At 39.8% G+C, this 19,818-nt stretch overlaps 1 protein-coding gene across 1 annotated transcript in view; it reads right to left on the bottom strand.

Annotated features, from left to right (window-relative positions):
• The window catches only part of Polr2b (RNA polymerase II subunit B), a 40,133-nt gene that overhangs the window by 15,009 nt on the left and 5,306 nt on the right, over positions 1-19,818 (bottom strand). Inside the window, exons 4-14 of the mRNA XM_021656160.2 lie at positions 15,066-15,178; positions 14,728-14,947; positions 13,182-13,340; positions 10,266-10,430; positions 8,053-8,249; positions 7,784-7,903; positions 7,183-7,369; positions 3,597-3,740; positions 2,435-2,574; positions 2,224-2,335; positions 131-285 (exon numbers count right to left, since the gene is read on the bottom strand). Of these exons, the coding sequence (XP_021511835.1) occupies positions 131-285; positions 2,224-2,335; positions 2,435-2,574; positions 3,597-3,740; positions 7,183-7,369; positions 7,784-7,903; positions 8,053-8,249; positions 10,266-10,430; positions 13,182-13,340; positions 14,728-14,947; positions 15,066-15,178 (1,712 nt within the window). The remainder of the gene's footprint in view (positions 1-130; positions 286-2,223; positions 2,336-2,434; positions 2,575-3,596; positions 3,741-7,182; positions 7,370-7,783; positions 7,904-8,052; positions 8,250-10,265; positions 10,431-13,181; positions 13,341-14,727; positions 14,948-15,065; positions 15,179-19,818) is intronic.

The following is a 19,818-nucleotide window of genomic DNA, read 5'->3' as shown; positions in this document are numbered from 1 at the left end:
TGATAATGCTGTGACCTGGACAGTGACAGTGGCTGTACAGCCTGTGATCACACTAAAAACCACCACACTGGATACCTGCCATCTCAATTTTTTGAATACATGTATTTTTTTTTCTCACCCACAGTCTCACCTGTAGTTGTTATATTCTCTCTCTTTCAACTGGTCAATGTGTCTCTTCTTTAAAAGAAGCTTCTGTTTTTCCACAATCAGAAGTGGTCTGCAAATACGGCCTGCGTCTGTATAGATCCGAATCTCCCGTTCTCGAATATCTCTGATCATGGAAACCTAGGTATAAAAGACAGAACAATCTCTTGAACTTTCTCATTTTTTTGTATGACAACAAGTAGCTGGGCATAGTGGGATCCACCTATAATCCCATCACTCAGGAAGCTGACGGGAGAGGACCAGTTGATCCTAGAAGTTGAACATCAGCATGGACAAATTAGTAAGACTACATCTCAAAACTGCTCAGCAGTTAAGATCACTAGGTGCTATTGCAGATGACCCAAGTCATGGGTCACCAAGTCACCATGGGTGACTGACAATCATCTGTCACTCCAGGTCTAGAGGATCTTGCACCCCTTTCTAAGAAGTCCTAGACATGGAGTACATACATACATGAGGGCAAACATTCATACATATAAAAGGGCTGCGGACACATGACTCAGCAGCAGAGAGCTTGCCTTAGCAGTGTGAGGCCCTTGGTTTGCTCTTCAGCACTATACACTTGCAAAAAAAAAAAAAAAGTTTTAATGGTATAAACAAAATAAATAAAGCTACATTTTAGGTGAACCAAGAATCAACTGAAACAGATACAGAGGGCGTTGTTAGCACATGCCTTTAGTCCCATGCACTCAGGAGGCAGGGGCAGGCAGATCTCTAATTCAAAGCCAGCCTGGTCTACAGAAAGAATTCCGGGATAGCCAAGGCCCACAGAAAAACCCTGTCTCAAAGAACAAAAACAAACAAACAAAAAGATAAATCTATCTTGGTTACCACTGTTAAATATTAGCTACAGGAGATTACTAAGTACTTGAAATATGACCATCCTGAACTGAACTGTGCTGCAAGAATAAATTTCACAGATTCAAAAGATACTAACATTTTTGAAAACACAAAACAGTACACTAACACTTTTAAATTGATAATGTATGTTGGGTAACACTTTGGATGTATCAGTCAAAATACAGCATTAAATGTTACTTTATTTTGCTTTACTTTTTATAGTAAAAGTTTTTAACTGTGTATGTGGCTCACACTGTATTTCTACTGAGTGGATCTCGTCTACAAAACACATGCCTAGAAAATAGAGAAAGTTTTTAGGAAAGTATGCAATACAAAATTTATGAATAAAAGCACTATAAAAACTAAAGTGCTTTTACGTAAAGAAGTCCAAAAGGAAACTCAATTACCAGTGAATTACCTAACTCTTATATAATCTTAGAAGTCAATGACTAGAATAAATTAGTTGTCCAAAAGCTAGATATACTGAAAACTGGGTTATACTTACCATAAAAGTACTTTTTAAAAAGTGAACTCAAGGCCAGCATGGGTAAAGGTGCTTATTCCCAAGCCTGATGACCTGGGTTCAATACCCAGAACTAACCTGATAGAAAGAGAAAACTGACTCCCCATGGGTGTCCTCAGACTGCCATATGTATGCCACACTATATGCCCACATGTGCATGTGCACACAAAGTAGATAGGTAAATAAACACATAGACAGACAGACAGATAAATAAGCAAGTTTTTTTTTTAAGTGTTAAAAGATAAATAAAAACCAGATAGCCAGGCAGTGGTAACACACGCCTTTAATCTCAGTGGAAGTTGAGGCAGGCAATCTCTGAGTTCAGGGCCAGCCTGGTCTACAGAGTGAGCTCCAGGAGAGCCAGGGCTACACAGAAACACCATGTCCCAAAGGAAAAAAAAAAAAAAAAAAAAAGGAAGGTAATGTCTTAAAATTAGCGTAAAGAATCAGATTACTGATAATATGCTTGACAATTCAAGGGAGACCAGTTCAAAGGGAGATGCCAATGGAAAGCTAGTTCTCACTAGTCTTATGCATTCTCTACAAATCTCGGCACACAGCCTTTTAGCTAATTACAGATTCTTACTTCCAAATGAAGATGCAGCTCCATGGAAGCACACTTGCCTAATAGAAACAAGGCCACAGAAGCAACTGTCAACACTGTAAAGAAAAGGGGAGAAATAGAAAAGTCTTACTTCAGACACAATGATGTCCATCTGACGCCGCAATTTCCTTAGTGTGTTCATGAGCTGTTCAGGATCTTTATGGATTCCAACCCAGCAGCCATTAACAAAAATCTTGGTTGCACTGCATGAAAAAGCAAAAGCATTCCAGACTTAGCAGTTCTATGCTAACTACAACTTGAAAATTAACAACAATTTAAAAAGAAAACTTGTCAGTACACACTCAGCAATAGCTGCAGGAGAAATCTCTTCTAAATTTTCCATGCTCCATTCTTCTAAAAATTCCAAAATTGGAGAAGGCTGAGAACCAACTGAAATATATGCCATCAGGGCTAAATTCTTCACAAGTCCTACAGCATGGCCCTAAGGAATAAGCCAGATAATTATTAGCATTAGTTTTACATGCCTATAAAAACTGTTTTCAAAAACATTTTACTTTCAGTTTGGCTTCAAGGTATATATTTTCTAAGAAAAAGATTATTTAAAAAATACCTTTGATTTTAAACTATTATGCATAATTAAATAAAACATTTCTTGAGGTAATTGTGACATATATACTAGCTAACTTTTTAAAAGTTTGGTAGAAGCTGGGCGGTGATGGTATACATCTTTAATCCCAGCACTCAGGAGGCAGAGGCAGTCAGATCTCTGAGAGGCTAACCTCTATAGAATGAGTTCCAGGACAGCCAAGGATATAGAAAAAAACCTCATCTCGAAAAACCAAAGGGGGGGAAACGTTTCTTAGCATGTATCAATTACACATCTCGTATACATTTCATTATAATATTTTCATACAAGTAAAAGAGAAACATTTTTGCCGGGCCTCGTAGAACAAGCCTTTAGTCTAGCACTCAGGGAGGTAGAGGCAGACGGAGCTCAGTGAGTTCGAGGCCAGCCTAGTCTACAAAGTGAGTCCAGGACAGCCAAGGCTACATAGAAAAGCCCTGTCTCTGGAAGAAAAAAAAGAAAGAAAAAAAGAAAAGAAAAGACCCACTTTTTTTTTTAAGTTTTTATTTTTAATTTGGAGGGGGGTGTACAAGAGTACAAGGCCCACAGTAGCCAGAAGAGAACTTTGGATCACCTGTTCTTAACCTCTGAGCCACCTCTCCAGCCACTGCATACTGAATTTTGATCCTATTCAATCCCCTTTCTCCATTCTTGCCTCCCTCCCACTCTTATTAATCCCTTTCTTCTTTCCAACTATGAAACTACTTGTCTTTTTGTTTTGGGTGACCCAGTGAGTTCCGTCAGGGCTGCTTAGAGAACGATGTGCCCATGTGCGCTTCAACTATGGCTACACCACTTAAGAAAATGTCACTCCTGCCTCCAGCAACTGATGTCTTCATTAGCAAACTTTAACCTGAGCATTAATTACATTGTATTACCTCTGGAGTCTCAGCAGGACACACCATTCCCCACAATGTATTGTGCAACTGTCTTGGCTTTGCTAGCTTGCCATCTCTACCAATAGGTGAATTTAAACGACGCAGGTGAGAAAGAGTAGATGCAAAAGTCAGGCGGTTTAATACCTAGAAAAGAAGGAACAAATCTTTAAAGTGTGAGTAAACCCCATAATTCACATTATCACAGAGAGGTGAAGTTATGTTTTTTATAATCTTCTGAGTACCTTTAGTACCTTTGTCTTTAATCTTTTTACCTAGTGAGCTATATATCTGGTACCAACTTCCTTCTGTCAATTATTTTATTCTTTGCTATCTCTTAGCCCTAGAACGGTAGTTGACATAAGTTAGCTACTGATAGATGTTAAAGTATATGCTTATCAATTCATACCCTTTTGACACCACTAAGTCAGTACAAATCCCAACACCTTCTCCGGGCTGAAGCCTCTGAATCTAACAGATGCAAATACCAACTGCAAATACTTACAAGACATTAAGCAAAGAAATACTTACACAGCCCCTTTCCTTTGCACTGTTACTGGTATCCCTAAACTTTCTTCCTCAGTCTCCAGAATTACTGAAATGGATATATCTTCATCACTCAACCATTTACAAAATAGTAAACCACACCACCACTTCCTAAAGAAATCATGCTCTAAAACACCTTTCCCTACAGTTTCCCGAACACTCATGCCCTCCTCTGGCAATGTCATACAGCCTCTCCCATGCCTTGGACCATAAAACCACCACAGAACGGAAGTTCTTCCTCACCCTGCTCTGCCTAATGAATTCTTACCACCTCACTAAAAGTTATCTGACCAATTTCTAGAAAGAACTCTCTATTTTTTATGTATTACGAAGTTTTCTACCATTCAATTAATCAATCACACAGTATTATTAAATCTACATGTAGGGCTGGAGGGATGGTTCAGTGGTTAAGAATGCTTGCTACTCTTCCAGAGTTTGGTTCACGGGGTTCAATGCTGCCTATAACCCTAGCACCAGAGAATCCATCTTCTGACCCGCCACAGGTACATGCATGCACAGACCCACACCCATACATACATACATACATAAAAATAATTTTAATATTTTTAAAAGCTATTTTCTCAGCATTTCTCAAAACTGATTCCATCTATATGAAACTTTCAAATACAGAGAACATGATCTAATTATTTCTCACCTAGGCCACTTCAACAATCACCTGCCACCAACATATGCTTCTCAAGTTTTCTACAGAGCCAACCCTCCAAGCACTATTCTCAGCTACCTCTCCAACAAGCTTTCCTAACCTTCTACTTGATTTTAAAATCCTAGGGAGTTGTCCAGCCTTCTTTTAATTATGTTTATCACCAAGTGTAAACAGTAAAATGCTGGACATAGGGATCATGCTTTATCCATCTTTCAATCTTTAATGAGCTGGTAGCTGGCACATCACAGGGCCAATGGCAATTGACTAAGCTGAAGTCATAGTGTAACTCGGGCTATCTAAAGAGCTACATATGGATGAACCTGTTTCCGCAACAGATGCCGATGAGCCCCTAAAGGACTGCAATAATAGTAACTCATGTTGTGAACCCAGAATTGCAAGTGCACTCAGTAATAACCCTTACTGAATGAAAAGCAACTACAAAGGAACTTAGCTCTCAGCAGCCTCCCAGAGGTTTTTTTGTTTTGTTTTTTTTGGGGGGGAGGGGGTTGGTTTTTAGGGTTTCTCTGTGTAGCCCTGGCTTTTCTGGAACTTGCTCTGTAGACCAGGCTGCCCTCGAACTCAGAGATCCTCCTGCTTTTGCCTCCTGAGTGCCACCACCCAGCCTTCCAAGGGTTTTTTAAAAAAGCATCTATGTTTCTAGGAATCAGAAACTTAAATTTGGAATCTGAATGCAAAATCAATCAGGAAATACTAATACTGGCTAGTTTAAAAATTATGACAATATGCAAACTAGGCACAGTAGTGCATACCTGCAATCCAACACTTGGGAGTAAAAGGAAGAGGGCTGTCTAAGTTCAAGAACAGCCCAGCCTTGTAGGGAGACCTCATCTCAAAAAATAGTTAAAATTAGCTGATTAGTTACAAAAGCTAATGCCCAGTGACTACTGACAGTGTTTCTGGGTAGGCCAGTGAGTAAAAGGCAAACGCCTTGTACAACAAAGAGGGTAACAGATTCTCACTCACTGTCATCTGACCTCCAAGGGTCCATCCCACATCACGTAAGATAGATAAAGATGAACCTTAAAGCTTTCCCCAGAGGATGTAGCTCAGGACATAGAGTGCTTGCCAACTTGCATCTGGCTCTGAATTCAATCTCCAGTTCCTCATAAAGGGGCATGGAGATACATGCTGATAAGCCTAGTACTTGGAAGGTGGAGGCAAAGGATCTGAAATTGTAGACACTCAAGTTTACCTTTAGCCTTGCAGAGCAAGTCTGAAGCCAGCCTGAACTATATGAAACCCAATCTCAATTAAACACAAACAAACAAAAACTTTAAAAATAAATCAATCGTTTTTCCCATTCCCCATTATTGTACCTGAGAATGGGTACCATGTAAGTGATTACAGAAGTAAGGGCTGAGGTACGTGTAGCTCAGTGGTAGAACTGAGCATACACAAGATCCTAGGTTCTAACTCCAGTATCTCCAAAAATATATACATATATTGTAAGTTTGGGGCTGGAGAGATGGCTCAGCACTGCTCCCACAGAGGATATAGGCTCCACTCCTAGCACCTACTTGCTGGCTGACCACCACTTTCTCCCCAACGCCCTCTCCTGGGTTCAGCTGCATGAACATGCTGCACAGGAACACACACACACGTGAAAATAAATAAAAGCAGGGTGACGGTGGCACACACCTTTAATCTCAGCGCTGGGTGGGTAGGCAGAGGCAGCTGGATTTCTTGAGTTTGAGGCTAATCTGGTATTCAGTGTGAATTTCAGGACAGCCAGGGCTACACAGAGAAACCCTGTCTTGGAAAAAGAAAAATATTCTAAGGAAATAGAGAAGTATTAGAAGAACTACTTTTGTCTTTCTGACATAGGGTCTCACTCTGCAGCACAGGCCAGCCTCAAACTTGAAGCAATCTCACTAGGACTATAAGCATGAACTACCACAGCAACTTTAAAAAATATATTTTTAAACAAATAAAGGGCATGCCTAGAAATTTTATGGGTTAGTTTCTAAAATGCAGCTTGAGACAAAAATTTTGCCAGCACAAACTGTAATCCCAAGACCGTGGAGGCTGAGGCATAAGAACACTAGTTTGAGGCCAGCCTGAGCTGTGTATCAAAACCCTGTTATTTCCATGACCTATTAAATGTCACTGGTTCCAGATTTTCACACATCACAAATTACTATTCTAGTTTATTATCTTGAGTTTCTAAATGCAAGCCAAAAACTTGACTCTCTTGAATAATTTAGGAGAAACTTTGTTTCATAATTCAAAAACCCCTAGTGATTTTTACATCTGACCAAGGGGAAAAGAAAAAAAAAAATCACTGTGTTCAATAAAATGAAGAGTTGTGCTGGCCCTGTAACTCTTCCTTATAAATGCAGAGCACAGTGGCCACCTCACCTGAGACACTCCAGCCCTGGCCTGATGAGCTTTCTTCTGGTCACCCCAGTTCCCAGTGGCTAAAGAGTATTTTAGCCCATCAGATATGATCCTTGTTTTAATTGCCAGCTCCAAATTAAAGTCTTTTCCACGATCAATAAACTTCTGTGCATAAATTCGTACTTCTTTCAGCAAATTCTTAAACATGCTGTTGAATACAATATTGTTATTATAAACACAGAAAAGTCTAACAAAAGCATGCATTTTCAACAAAGACAATACCACCCACAAAAAAGGCCATGGCAACCTAAGTTATTACCAGTCTTTTTAGGTTTATATATCCTATATAAAAACACATGTACTTGAGAACAATTAAGATAACATGCTTAAAGAAAAAAATCTTTAGTGAGGCAATGACCAAAAAAGGATAACATAAACTAATCTAGGGAGCTGAGGAAATGGATCAGTCAATAACATATCCACTGTGAAAGCATAGGACATGAGCTTAAATCCCCAGAACCATGCATAGGCAGACCACGGTGGCCACTCTGGGGCACTAAGGAAGAGCCACCATAAAGGAAGTAATGAGTTCTCTCTTCTGTGTCACTCTGTAACTCCTTACCCTCTAAATAAGAATGCAAGCAGAGGCCCAGCAAGATCCAATCTCTTGTTTCCATAGTGATCTCTGTCATCCAGTTCTCTTCTACCCAAAGCTGCTAGAAGTAACCTATGAACCATATACCTAAAAAAGAAAATGAAAACACTTGGTTTTTTGGCTTTTAACATATCCCAAAACACAACTTATAACATTCTTAGCTTTAAGAAAGATACTTTATCTCAATTTAACTTTTTCACAAAGACCTTCAATCAGTAAAATTTAATTTAACTTACCCCAAGAAATAGGCCTTTTTGGTCTCACAGAAATCACTGACACCAACATGAGGGAGCATTTCTTTCTGTAAGACTTCTTTTGCATATTTAATTCTTTTCTCCTTAGTGACACCAGGCTTTGCCCCTCTTGAACCGATGAAGTTTAAGGCAACATTCTGTTCTTGGATGACAAAGGCTTCATCGAGAGATGGTTTAACCTAACAAATAGTCTACATTAAGTTTTTCAAATTTAAATTTTTCCCTAAACTAATTTGAGTAACATGCAAAGTTACTCTGACTTATTTTTAGGAAATTAAGGAATCTCAACACTCTAGACCTAGAAGGCAACTCAGATATTCAGGTATCTGTCAAGTCCACCCATTGTGAGCAATTTCACTTTCAAGAAAAATACAAATAATTCCACTATTTTCAAAGTAGTATGGTTTTTTATATTTTAATGACCAACACTTTAAAAGCCAAAAATAAGACGTTTCTTTTGTATATTTCAAATATACTTGGTGCAAGTTACATGGTGCAATTAAAATTTACTGGGCTAGAAATGCTTTTCATTTCAGTGTTTGGAGGAAGAAAAACATTTAACCTACCAATGAAATCACTCGCTATCCTGAAAAGCAGACTGTTTCAAAACTGCATTGTTAAACAGACCTGTATCTGCTCCTGCCACTATCTATGTCCTCTGAGTAATCAAGTCGATAGTGTCCCCATCTAGGAAAGGATAAAATAATTCTTGCTAGGGCTATAACTCAATGTCTGAGAACTTGTGTAGACCGAGGTTTAAACCCTAGTACCCCCAGTGCCCAACAAAACCTTTTCCTAAGTTCTATTCCAATTTTAAAATTCTCAATTTCTAATTATATACAACAGTGGGCATAAGAAATCAGACATAAGAATAAGAAGCTTGGCATCTGTAATTACTCCTCAGTCATGTACCTTAACATACATGTGGATGCTTTTATAGAGTGTGCGTTAAGTGTTTTCTCTCATTCATCCACAATTTTTAAACATCCAAATATTAATCATGGTACCCAAGGTCAGAAAAAGGCCAAACAGACCAGTCAAGACCATGGTGTATATATGCCTGCAATCCCAGCACTCGACAGTCAGAATCAGAAGACTGCTAGCCTGGTACAGTAAGATGTAGAATAGCCTGAGCTAAAAAGTGAGACCTTGCCTCAAACAAATAACAACAAAAATCCCACAGATGTATGGTGGGTCAAGAAATATTTTGTAAAGGGAACCTGGTACCACTGTTATTACAAAGCTATTTGGTTAAGGCGAATAGGATTGGGTTTCAAAAAGGTGTTAACTAAAATGTACTTTCAGAAGATTAAAAATTATGCCTTCTTGTACAGTGAATGTTGGATTCACAATCAGTCTATACTTCATAAGAACTAAAAGAACAAACAATAATTTTCAGAAACCAACATACTTAAGCCAAGTCAGGTCTCTTACTTCCCTGAGACAGGTTTGGTGGCAGGCACCTGTACTTCCTGAGCCATCTTGCTGCCCTACAGTGATTCCTATTGATGTGTGTGGTGTGTATGCTGTGTGTGCCGTAGCCTGTTGTGGCCCTGGTTGTCTCCAATCCCCTTTCCATGGGATCTGGTAACTGAACTGAGGCGCTAGGTTGGTGTGGAAAGAGCTTCTAGCCGCTGAGCCATCTTGCCAGCCTGATTTTTTAATTTGATTTTAATAATTATACTATGATTCTATCAATGAATGTTCTGGTTCCTAGGAAATCAACACTGCACTAAACAAGCGTGACATCTACAACTTATCCCCAAACGACCCAGAAAAAAAAAATAAGACAGAGAAAATGTGATAAACCCACCTGGATCTGAGAAAAGACTGCCAAAAAGTTCTAATACTATTCTTTCAATTTTCCTGAAAGTTAGAAATTCTTTCAAATAAAGTTTAAAAAAAAAAAAAAAAAAAACAGCTATCAACTATTCCATTTTTACTAAATTGCAGCAGATTGGCATGCTTTCATGGTTCTCCTCACTGCTGCTTCTTCACACTGCTGTCATGAACCCCAGCTGCTTCCACTTTTCCTGTCTCAGAGACAGGAAAGAGCTGAGCTGAGCTAAGCTCTCACTCCACAGTAAACGACAGGTAAATTGCTCTGAAGAGCATTTCTGCTGCTTTAAGGTTGGCAACAATCATCATCTTATAAGTGTCTTATAACAGGAAACATGCATTTGCTTTCTCATTACCATTTCCATCATCTCTGGATCTTCAAAGTCATAAATGATATGTTCTAAAATATCTCTATCAGACACAAAGCCTAATGCCCTGAACACAATTATGATGGGAACTTCTTGCTTGATGTATGGTAAAGTTGCCACGATGCGCTGGCCAATAGCACTCTTCTTTGCACCCTAGAAAAAGTGATATCAGAACATAAACATGTAAGAGCTCAGAGAAACACCAAAGTATCAAATGGCCCACTTAGTATATATGCTATCTATTTCAAAAAAAGCATGTCTGTCCATTATCCTACAGCTTCTTTTAAAAACCACTGAAACAGCCTTACTACATTCTGTTTTTAGTTTGAGATAGGCTCTCACTATGTAGCCGGGCTGGCCTAGAACTCACACTGACATACTTGCTTCTGCCCCTGGAGAGAGATTAAAAGTGCAACATCACACCCAGCGGGTTTACTGACTTACGGACAACCTGGTCATTCTCTACTATCTGCTTGCCAAGATTCTCCAAGAATTACCAAATACCACATTTGGAAACGACTGTTGGGTGCCATCCCTGCCCACAGTAGGAGGGGAAGAATAAGCAGATTGTGGGTAGCACCTGGAGAAATGTCTCAATGGTTAGAGCACTGCTGCTCCTGTAAAGAACACATGTTCAGCTCCCAGCACCCACATGGCAGCTCACAATCATCAACCTCAGTTCTAACAGATCCAAAGCCCTCTTCTGATCTCCAAAACTACTAGGAATGCACATGGTACATACACATACACAACAGACGAAACACTTACATACATAATAAAAATAAACCTTAAAAAGAAATACAGAGTGGTGGTCATTCTATAAATCTTAAATCCCAGTACCCCAGAGGCGGAGAGAGTCAGACCTCTAAGTTCCTAGACCACCAGGACCACCTTTCCCAAAATAGGTTAGGTTAAAAAGAAAAGGAGTATGGAAAGGCAAATACAAGGAAAGGTAAGAACAGAATGAAAGTAAATGAAATCAGAGCTTATCTATTTGGACAGTTTCTAAACTAACAGCCTCTCATATGCAAGAATCTCTTCTCGTTTCTTCCTCTTGAACTATATACATACAAATCCACGCTAGCAGTCATGGTTTCTCAGTTTTAGCCATATTGCTCTGCTTCAAATTTGCTCTACCTCCTTGACCTCATAATTTCAATCATGATTCCACTGTCATTTCCCTCTCCCACTTCAGGACACTTTCCACTGAAAGCTAAGGAGCTCTAAGCTACACCTTCAGCCTTCATTTCTCAACTGCTATCCGGGTGTTTCCACTTGAGCATCTAGCATTCCATTATTTTATTTTTATCATTATTTTATCAGGTAGTAAAGACATTTGCCACAGTAGCTAGAGACCAGAGTTCAGTGATGAGAATGCAGAAAAAGGAGAAAGAAAAAAGCCGACCCCACAAAGTTGTCCTCTGGCATCTACATACATGCTGTGACACATGTCCCTTGCCCCATCATCATGTACACATACAGGATAAATATTTTTAAATTGTTTTTAGTGGCTGGAGAGAGGACTCTGCAGATAAGAGCACTGGCTGTTGGCTGTTCTACCAGAGGACTCAGGTACAAGTCCCAGCTCCCACATGGCAGATCACATCCATCTTTAACTCCAGTTCCAGGAGTTCCAATGACCTCTTCCAGTCTCCCTGGACACCAGGTAATCATGTAGCACAGAGACACACATGCAGGCAAAGCACCCATGCACATAATAAAATAAATCAAATCTATTTTAAATTACACTTCAACAGACTGAGGAGAAGCCTCAGTCAATAAATTATAAGCTATATGGAGCATGGGGCCTGAGTTCCACCTCCAGATCCACATAACACACTGTGAGTGGGGTAAGAGCCCTGGCTGCTCTTTCAGGGGACCCAGGTTTGAGTCTCAGCACCCACATGGCAGCTCACAACCATCTGTAACTCCAGTCTCAGGGGATCTAACACCCTCTTCTGGCCTCTATGAGCCCATATCTGCCAAATTGTGCGGGTACACATATAGGCAAAATACAAATTTCAAAAATAATAACAGTAAGTTATGTGTGGTAGCTTCTACTGGTAATCTCCACAATGGGGAAGCAGAGACAGACTTGGTGGTGGTGGTGCACATCTTTGATCCTAGCCCTCAGGAAAAAGAGGCAAGTGAATCGCAAGTTCAAGGCCAGCCTGACCAGGACAGAGTGAGTTCCAGGACAGCCAAAGCTACAGAGACAAATCCTGTCTTGAAATGGCACCTCTTCCCCTCCAAAAAAGGAAGTCTGATGGAGATGGAGACAAGATTCAGGGGTTAAAAGCATGTACTGTTCTTGCAAACAACTGACTTCAATTTCCAGCACCCACACTGGGAAGCTCATAAACGCCTGAAACTACAGCTCCAAGGAGATGCCTCTGGCCTCTTAGAGCAACTGCACTCAATGCACACAACCACATACAGACACACCTAAAAACAAATATGACTTGGGCACAATGGCACACACCTTTTAATTCCAGCACATTTTGGGGGTAGCCTGGTCCACAAGTAAGTTCCAGAACAACTGAAGTTACCTAGTGAGATCCTGGCTCCAGAAAAAAAATCAAAAAGGCCAATCGGTGGTGATACACACCTTTAACCCCAGAACTTGGGAGGCAGAGGTAGGTGGATCTCTGAGTTTGAGACCAGTTTGATCTACAGAGTAAGTTCTAGGACAGACATGATTACACAGAGAAATCCTAACTTTAAAAAGAAAAAAAGAAAAAAAAAATCATACCTTAAAAATATATAAAACAAGAAATGAGACAGAACTGGGGCTGTAACTCAGCGACAGAGTAAGGCTCTAGGTTCAAACCTCAGTACAATAATAAATAAGTAAATAAAACAAAGAAGAATGCCCCAAATCACATGTCCCCAACCATACCATACCTGTCCTCCTCTCGCCAGCATGCTAACCCATATAGTACTGGTGGGCCGGGAAGAATTCTCTAGGCACGATCGGCATTCTCCTGTATAGGCATACTTGGAATCCTTTTTGGCAAACACATAGACTGTGTTTGTTGCCATTTTCTCTTGAGCTATCAGAACCTATAGGCAGTTTGAAAAAAAAAAAAGTTCTAGCTGAAAAACCCAGAAGGTCATTGAAGTACCAAGAAGCAAAACCTGCATAGTTATTTATTTATACGGGTCATACAGGCTCATATTCAACAGAAATATACAAGCTTCAACAACCGGCATATTTCTAGTGTGTATTATGTACAACTTCATAAAACTTTTAGTTCATCAAAGTTTAGGTGTCACACCTTAAATAACTCAACTGTCACTTTCAGGTTATCTGTAGGAATGTATACTTTCTTTTTATATAGATTCATTTTGTGTGTGTTGCCACACCCACGCCAGTGTCGCCATAGTAGCATAAGCTACAGGGCAGGGGATATGATTTCCCCGGAAATAATGCCCCCTGGAAGGTCCCTGGCAAACTCATCCCACTTGGAAAAGAGACGTGTTCTGAGATTTCTACGCTTCTTCAGTTGTGGCTCTGGGGCTGGAATAATGAATTCTTTGATCTTTCTCTGTGACACCTGAAACAGCACAACTAACTTAAAGAAATTTATTATTAGTAGATTGTTAAAGGCTTTAATAAAAATAAGTTTAAGAAAAGTAATGAATTAGATTTAGTATTAATAGGCATTAAGAATAGTAAAATAATAATAGGCTCTTTCTTAAGAAATAATAGCATGAGAGGTGCAGCTGGCGGGAGTTTCCCCCTCCCTTCAGTGCCTTGTTCCTAAGGAAGATCATAAATCTTGGGCAGGACATATGGGAGGAGGGTTAACAAAGGTGTAGATTTTGATATAGAGAGGGACTTTGGCAGTCATCTGACTTAGCTCCTGACTTTCCTCTTCATTGGTTAGCAATAATGAAACTATATTTGAGGTTTCTTTTCCTTTGTTTGCTCTGATCAAAAAGTTTTTAGGCAAAGATTATTCCTGGGTACTGCTTTATGTTTGACTGCATTTTGAGTTAAAATGTAAACTTTGTATTCTTGGTAAAAGTCTGAATGTTCTGGGAAGTATGCCAATTTTAAGGTGCCTTTTGTGAAATCATTATAAAAATACTAGCTTGATTTCAATAAAGTTGCAGCAGAGTCAAAACCATCAAGGTGTCTCTGTCTGTCAATTCTTCGCTGAAACCGTGTCTTCCTGTCTAAAGCCTTGTTCTCCTGCGGACGACGGGAGCCCGACTGGGCCGGTCCGTGGCAGTGTGTGTGTGTGTGTGTTGTGTAAGGTAGCCATGGAGGCCAGAACGAGGCATTAGATGCCCTAGAAGTGAAGTTACAGGTGGAGGTCCTGAGAACCAACTTCTGACCCTCTGCAGGAGCAGCGTGTACTCTTATCCTCTGAACCGTCTCCAGCCCGAGAATGTACATCTTTTCATTTCACCTCTTTTAGTGTTGTGTTAAATACCACTATACCTTTTCTGATCCATTGATAATAAAATAGCCCCCAGGATCCAAAGGACACTCGTTCAGCTCACACAGGTCACGATCTGTTAGGCCGTTCAGCAGGCAGTAGGTGGAGCGCAGCATAATGGGGATTTTCCCTATGAAAGTTTTCTGATGCTGAGTCTGCAGCTGCTCTTCACCTTCTTTAATGACCGTCTTCGTTATGTCAACATAAAGCGGAGCCGAGTACCTGCAAAGAAAAGTGGATCAGAACTGCCATGGTTATTTGCTAAAATAACTAGCTATTTTAATTAACTTTCTTAATTTTATTCAATATCAGGTGCTAACAATGAAAAAGCATATCTTACGTGAGATTTCTTAATCTGGCTTCATTAGGCATCATTGGTGAAGGAGCACCATCTCTTTCCCAATGAGTAGGTTTGGAGAGATAAATTTGTTCAAATTTCAGTAAATATCTTGGCTAGAATTAAACAAAAAGCATGAAAACAATAAATAATTTCCCCACAGAAGTTTTGAAAGTCAGGCTCTAACTGTATTCTTATAATTCCAGCACTTAAAAGGCCAAAGTGGTAGAATCATGAGTTTGAAACCAGATTGGGATACACTGAAAGATCCTGTTTCAAAATAAACATTAAAAGTCGTAATGACTCCATTTTAATTGACAGTAGCAGTTTAAGTAGAAGCAACTCTACAAACCAACAAAAATTAATCAATTTTACTGACATGAGGACACTCTGAAGATAGAATCCACAATACAGTGATGTGGTTTGTCTATTATTATTATTAATTTTTATGTCAGGTGTAATGGTGCACACCTTTAATCCCAGCACTCAAGGAGGTAGGTCAGACAGATCTCTGTAAGTCTGAGACCAGCCTGGACGACAAAGCACAGTCCCAACAAGCAGGGCTGTATAAAGAAACTGTCTAAAAATAAATAAAAATTATTCTTATTATTTCTATTTATGGGTGATATATATATATAACATATATAGTCTTTCAAAGTAAATACCACATGTTTGAGGATCTGAGGAAGCCAGAAGAGGTTATGAAACACTCAACAGGAGTGCTAGGAACCAAACTCAGAGCATTCACCTCTCCAGCCCATAGGGGTGTTCTCTTATATCTGATCGCTTCCTTAAAGATGACAAACAGGCCTTTTTATTGGGAATGGGAGAGTTAAGAAAGGGTCTCTAGCCCAGAATGGCCACATCATGTAGCTTGACTGGCTCTCAACTCCTGATCCTCATGCCGCCTTTCACATGCTGAGATCCTGGGCATACTTCTTCATCTCTGGCTCAAATATATACTTCATCTATAAAACTCAATACTGGCTACGCATGGTGGCACATGCCTTTAATTCCAGCACTCAGGAAGCAGAAGCAAGTGATTCTGAGTTGGAGGCCAGCCTGGTCTATAAATTGAGTTCCATGACTGCCAGCGCTACACATAGAGAATCCCTGTCTCAAAACACTGAAGAAAAAAAAAAAAGCCTGAATTCTCTCACCCCTCCCCCTGAGGCTTCTTACTTATGTTTTACATGTCTAGAAAAGGAACCCAAGATTTTTCTCCTATGTTTTCATCCTGCTTCTTCAAGGACCATGACACCAAACTGTTAGGATGGGAACAAACTCTTCTACTATTTTTATAGATCTTAGCACTACTCAAATCTGGGACTAACCACTCCACATTTATTTTTCCTGCCTGTACACAGTGAATTTTCTTGCTCTGAAATCATCAATGATTTCAAATTCACCAATGTAACCACATTTCATCATGACAGAAATCGACTATGGTCTGACAGTGGTGGTGCACGTTCTTAATCCCACTGCATGAAAGGCAGATGCAGGCAGATCTGTGAGTTCAAGGCCAGCCTGGTCTACAGAATAAGTTTCAGGACAATCAGTGCTACCCAGAAAAACCCTGTCTCAAAATTACAAAAAAAGAAAAAGAAAAGAAACTGGACTATGTATCACTTTGGCACATGGTCTGATAAGGACCTGACATTTGTTCTCAACCCTGTTGATGCTCTTGAAGACATCAGCCTGGACATTTACGTGCGCCATGATGGCAGCATGCAAGTGCAGAGAGATATTAGAAATCAAAACCGATTCTTATTAATAATCCTCACACTTTCATGTACACTCCCACACGGTGAGGATAGAAAGTACAAAGTGTCTAGGGGTGGCAGAGATATTCAAACTAACTCATCAATTAAATACATGCTTAAAACCCAAATCTCTCTATAAAAAAGACTTCCAATCTGACTGACTCGGACTGATAATGGGGAAAAGCAGTTCTAAGAAACACTTATCTGAGGGCTGAGGATTTGGCTCACTGTTAACACTTGCCTGGCCTATGTGAAGCCCCATCTATGATTCCCATTACCACAAAAACAAAGCCTTTTAACATTTATCAGCTGCGTAATAAAGCAATCCATGCGAAGAACTATTTTGAAGGAAACAGTCACAGAATTTCTATTATCAAATCCTCGAGATGAACTAAATAGATCATGCGTGTAGGAATGCTACTGACCCTCCTCTCCCAAGCTACAGTAAATGGTAAAGACAGTGGAAATGTCAGTGATCCAAAGGAAAGTGACCCTCCACTCATTTCCACCACCACTGTAGATTCTATCTTACATTTAGGTTATTCCAAGAGCCTCACCTGTCTCCAGACCCTTTCTATTTCAAATATATAACATTTATAGTGACCTTTCTAAATAGGTATGTTAGACATATCCTTTGACAATCCTTCCTCAATTTCTCCAGAGCCTTTACAAAAGGAATTTTATGTCTATATGAAGCATCACCTGTCAATAAAAAGCTAATGACCTATAACTGAGGCAGGAAATAGGAGGTAGGACATCTGGCAGGCAGAAAGGATTCTGGGATAGAGCCAGGAGAGATTCAGCCAGAAAGATGTGAGGAGAATGGAGGCAAGGTACCTAAGCACAGGTATGTGGCAGAATGCAGATTAGTAAAATGGGTTATTTTAAGTTACAATCTAGTCAGAGAAGAGCCTGGCTATATGGTCTGTTGGGAACAAGCAAAAGAAACTTGTGCTAAGTACTATGATTTTGTTTTCAGACTCCATTCAATCACAGGGAGAAAGGAAGTTCAAGGTCCCAGGCCCTAGGGGAGCTGGGACCTTCCCAAAAGCTGAACAGCTTCTGTTGTAAGAAGTCAGTTGTCTGAGTCCAGCCACCTCTAGGACAAGTTCTCCACCTTTCTAGCAGGGTCAAACAAGTTCCTGTTCCCAAGCCCAGGAACAAATTCCTATCCTACTTCTCCAAATACTTTTTGTCAACCAGTAATGAATACAGAAATTGCTGTTATTTAAACCAAGATACGTAAGTTATTAAAATATAAAACCAATTGCCTGTTATGCCCTAATTAACTAAGTGCAGCTGGCCCACTCCTTTGTTCCCTTATCACTCTGAGCTCCAGACCAAATGTCTAGGAGGAAGAGGTAAGGGCCTTAAGGCCAGGTGTCTTGGATCCGGTCCAGTCTTCTACAGATACTCCCTTGCTAACCCATAAAGTCAAAATAAAACTGGATAACACTGCATGTCACCCCAGCACCTCTGCCCCTCCTCCTCATTTTGTGTTCCCATCCTTTACAAATGTTGTACAATCGCCCTTTGGGAATGCAGTTCAGATCCCGAACTGGCCACTTCCCTGAGCTCAGAAAATAAAGCTTTCATTTTAAGCTGCTGTATCTGATGTGTTTTCTCCGCTTCTACCCTGAACCCAACAGTCTAGGTACTCGTAAATAATATTTTGAGTCTTGTAAGTCTTTATTGCAGGAGCTTGGGGCCAGGAGGAAAAACCACTGCAACAAGCCTTTGATGACCTGGCTCTATCTTAACTTCACTTAAGGCCTCTCAAAAACAGATTCATCAAATTTTATATGTGGCTTACTGTGGGTACCACCCAATTTTCAAGCTAAGTACACCAACTACTTTTGAAACACCTAGGCCACCTTTCCTGAGAAGTTATTCCTGCCTTCAGTGTCAACTGAAGTTCCCCATCTTTTCCACTACACTCAAGCTTTAGAAACAGCTTCATCCTGCAGTATTCACCATAGTGGCATTCTCAATTTGCTTTTTACTTTTAACTCTCTACTTATATAAAGACCGTGATGAGAAAATGACTTGGGATTTCCTTTAAAGACTTATTTCTTTACTATTTACATAGTGTTCTGCCCGCATGTGTGCCTACAGGCCAGAAGAGAACACCAGACCTCATTATAGATGGTTGTGAGCACCAGGTAGTTGCTGGGAATTGAACTCAGGACCTTTGGAAGAACTGCCAGTGCTCTTAACCTCTGAGCCAACAATGGGATTTCAAAAGGTGCAACATGGTCCTCTTTCCAGCACAATCCTGAAAAGCCAATTTACTTTTGCTTTTAAGGCAAAATTCAGTGCACGAGCTCCAACTAGAATAAGCATAATAAGCACGCCCTTAGGATGCAATCTAGAGAAAAGGGACTTGACTGGCTAGAAATAATCTTCCTTTTTCTAGCTCTCATTCTGAAGCTATCCCTATTTCACATTGCTTTTCAGTTTCCCTGTCTCTAAGAGCCCAAAATGCTCCTGCAGCTGCCTTTTTACTGCTTGCAACTGGAAACAGTCATTATTTTTAACTTCTTTAAAACACTTATTTAAAAAAAAAACTGTAAAAATTATACCCTTGCTATAAATAATTCAAATTACATGTGTAAAAATTAAAAATTAAGTAAAAAACAAACTATTAAGCCTAATTTTCCTTTTTGATCTCATATTTTAATTATGTATTTCTTGCAATGAATAAAAATTAAAAATGTGGGCATAGTGGCATATCTGTTTTTCTACCACTCAAGAAGGCTCAGTCAAGAGGATCATGAGTTCAAGGCCAGTTATAGAGAGGCACTCTGTCCTAAATAAATACATAAGATAAGGAATTGTCCTTCAAACAGTTTTTCTCACACGGCAGAAGAAAACAGTGGGATCATCTAAAGCAATGTAACTGTTTCCAGTCCACCTCTCAGGTACTCATACTGAGTGCTCTCTTTCTCACTACTTAGTCCCTACTTGGGGAGGTGAGGGGAGATGCCTGTAAA

This window comes from Meriones unguiculatus, chromosome 3 (assembly GCF_030254825.1).
Source record: "Meriones unguiculatus strain TT.TT164.6M chromosome 3, Bangor_MerUng_6.1, whole genome shotgun sequence".
Taxonomy (NCBI): domain Eukaryota; kingdom Metazoa; phylum Chordata; class Mammalia; order Rodentia; family Muridae; genus Meriones; species Meriones unguiculatus.
Note: the sequence above shows the minus strand (reverse complement) of the source record. Positions and strands in the feature narration are given on the sequence as shown.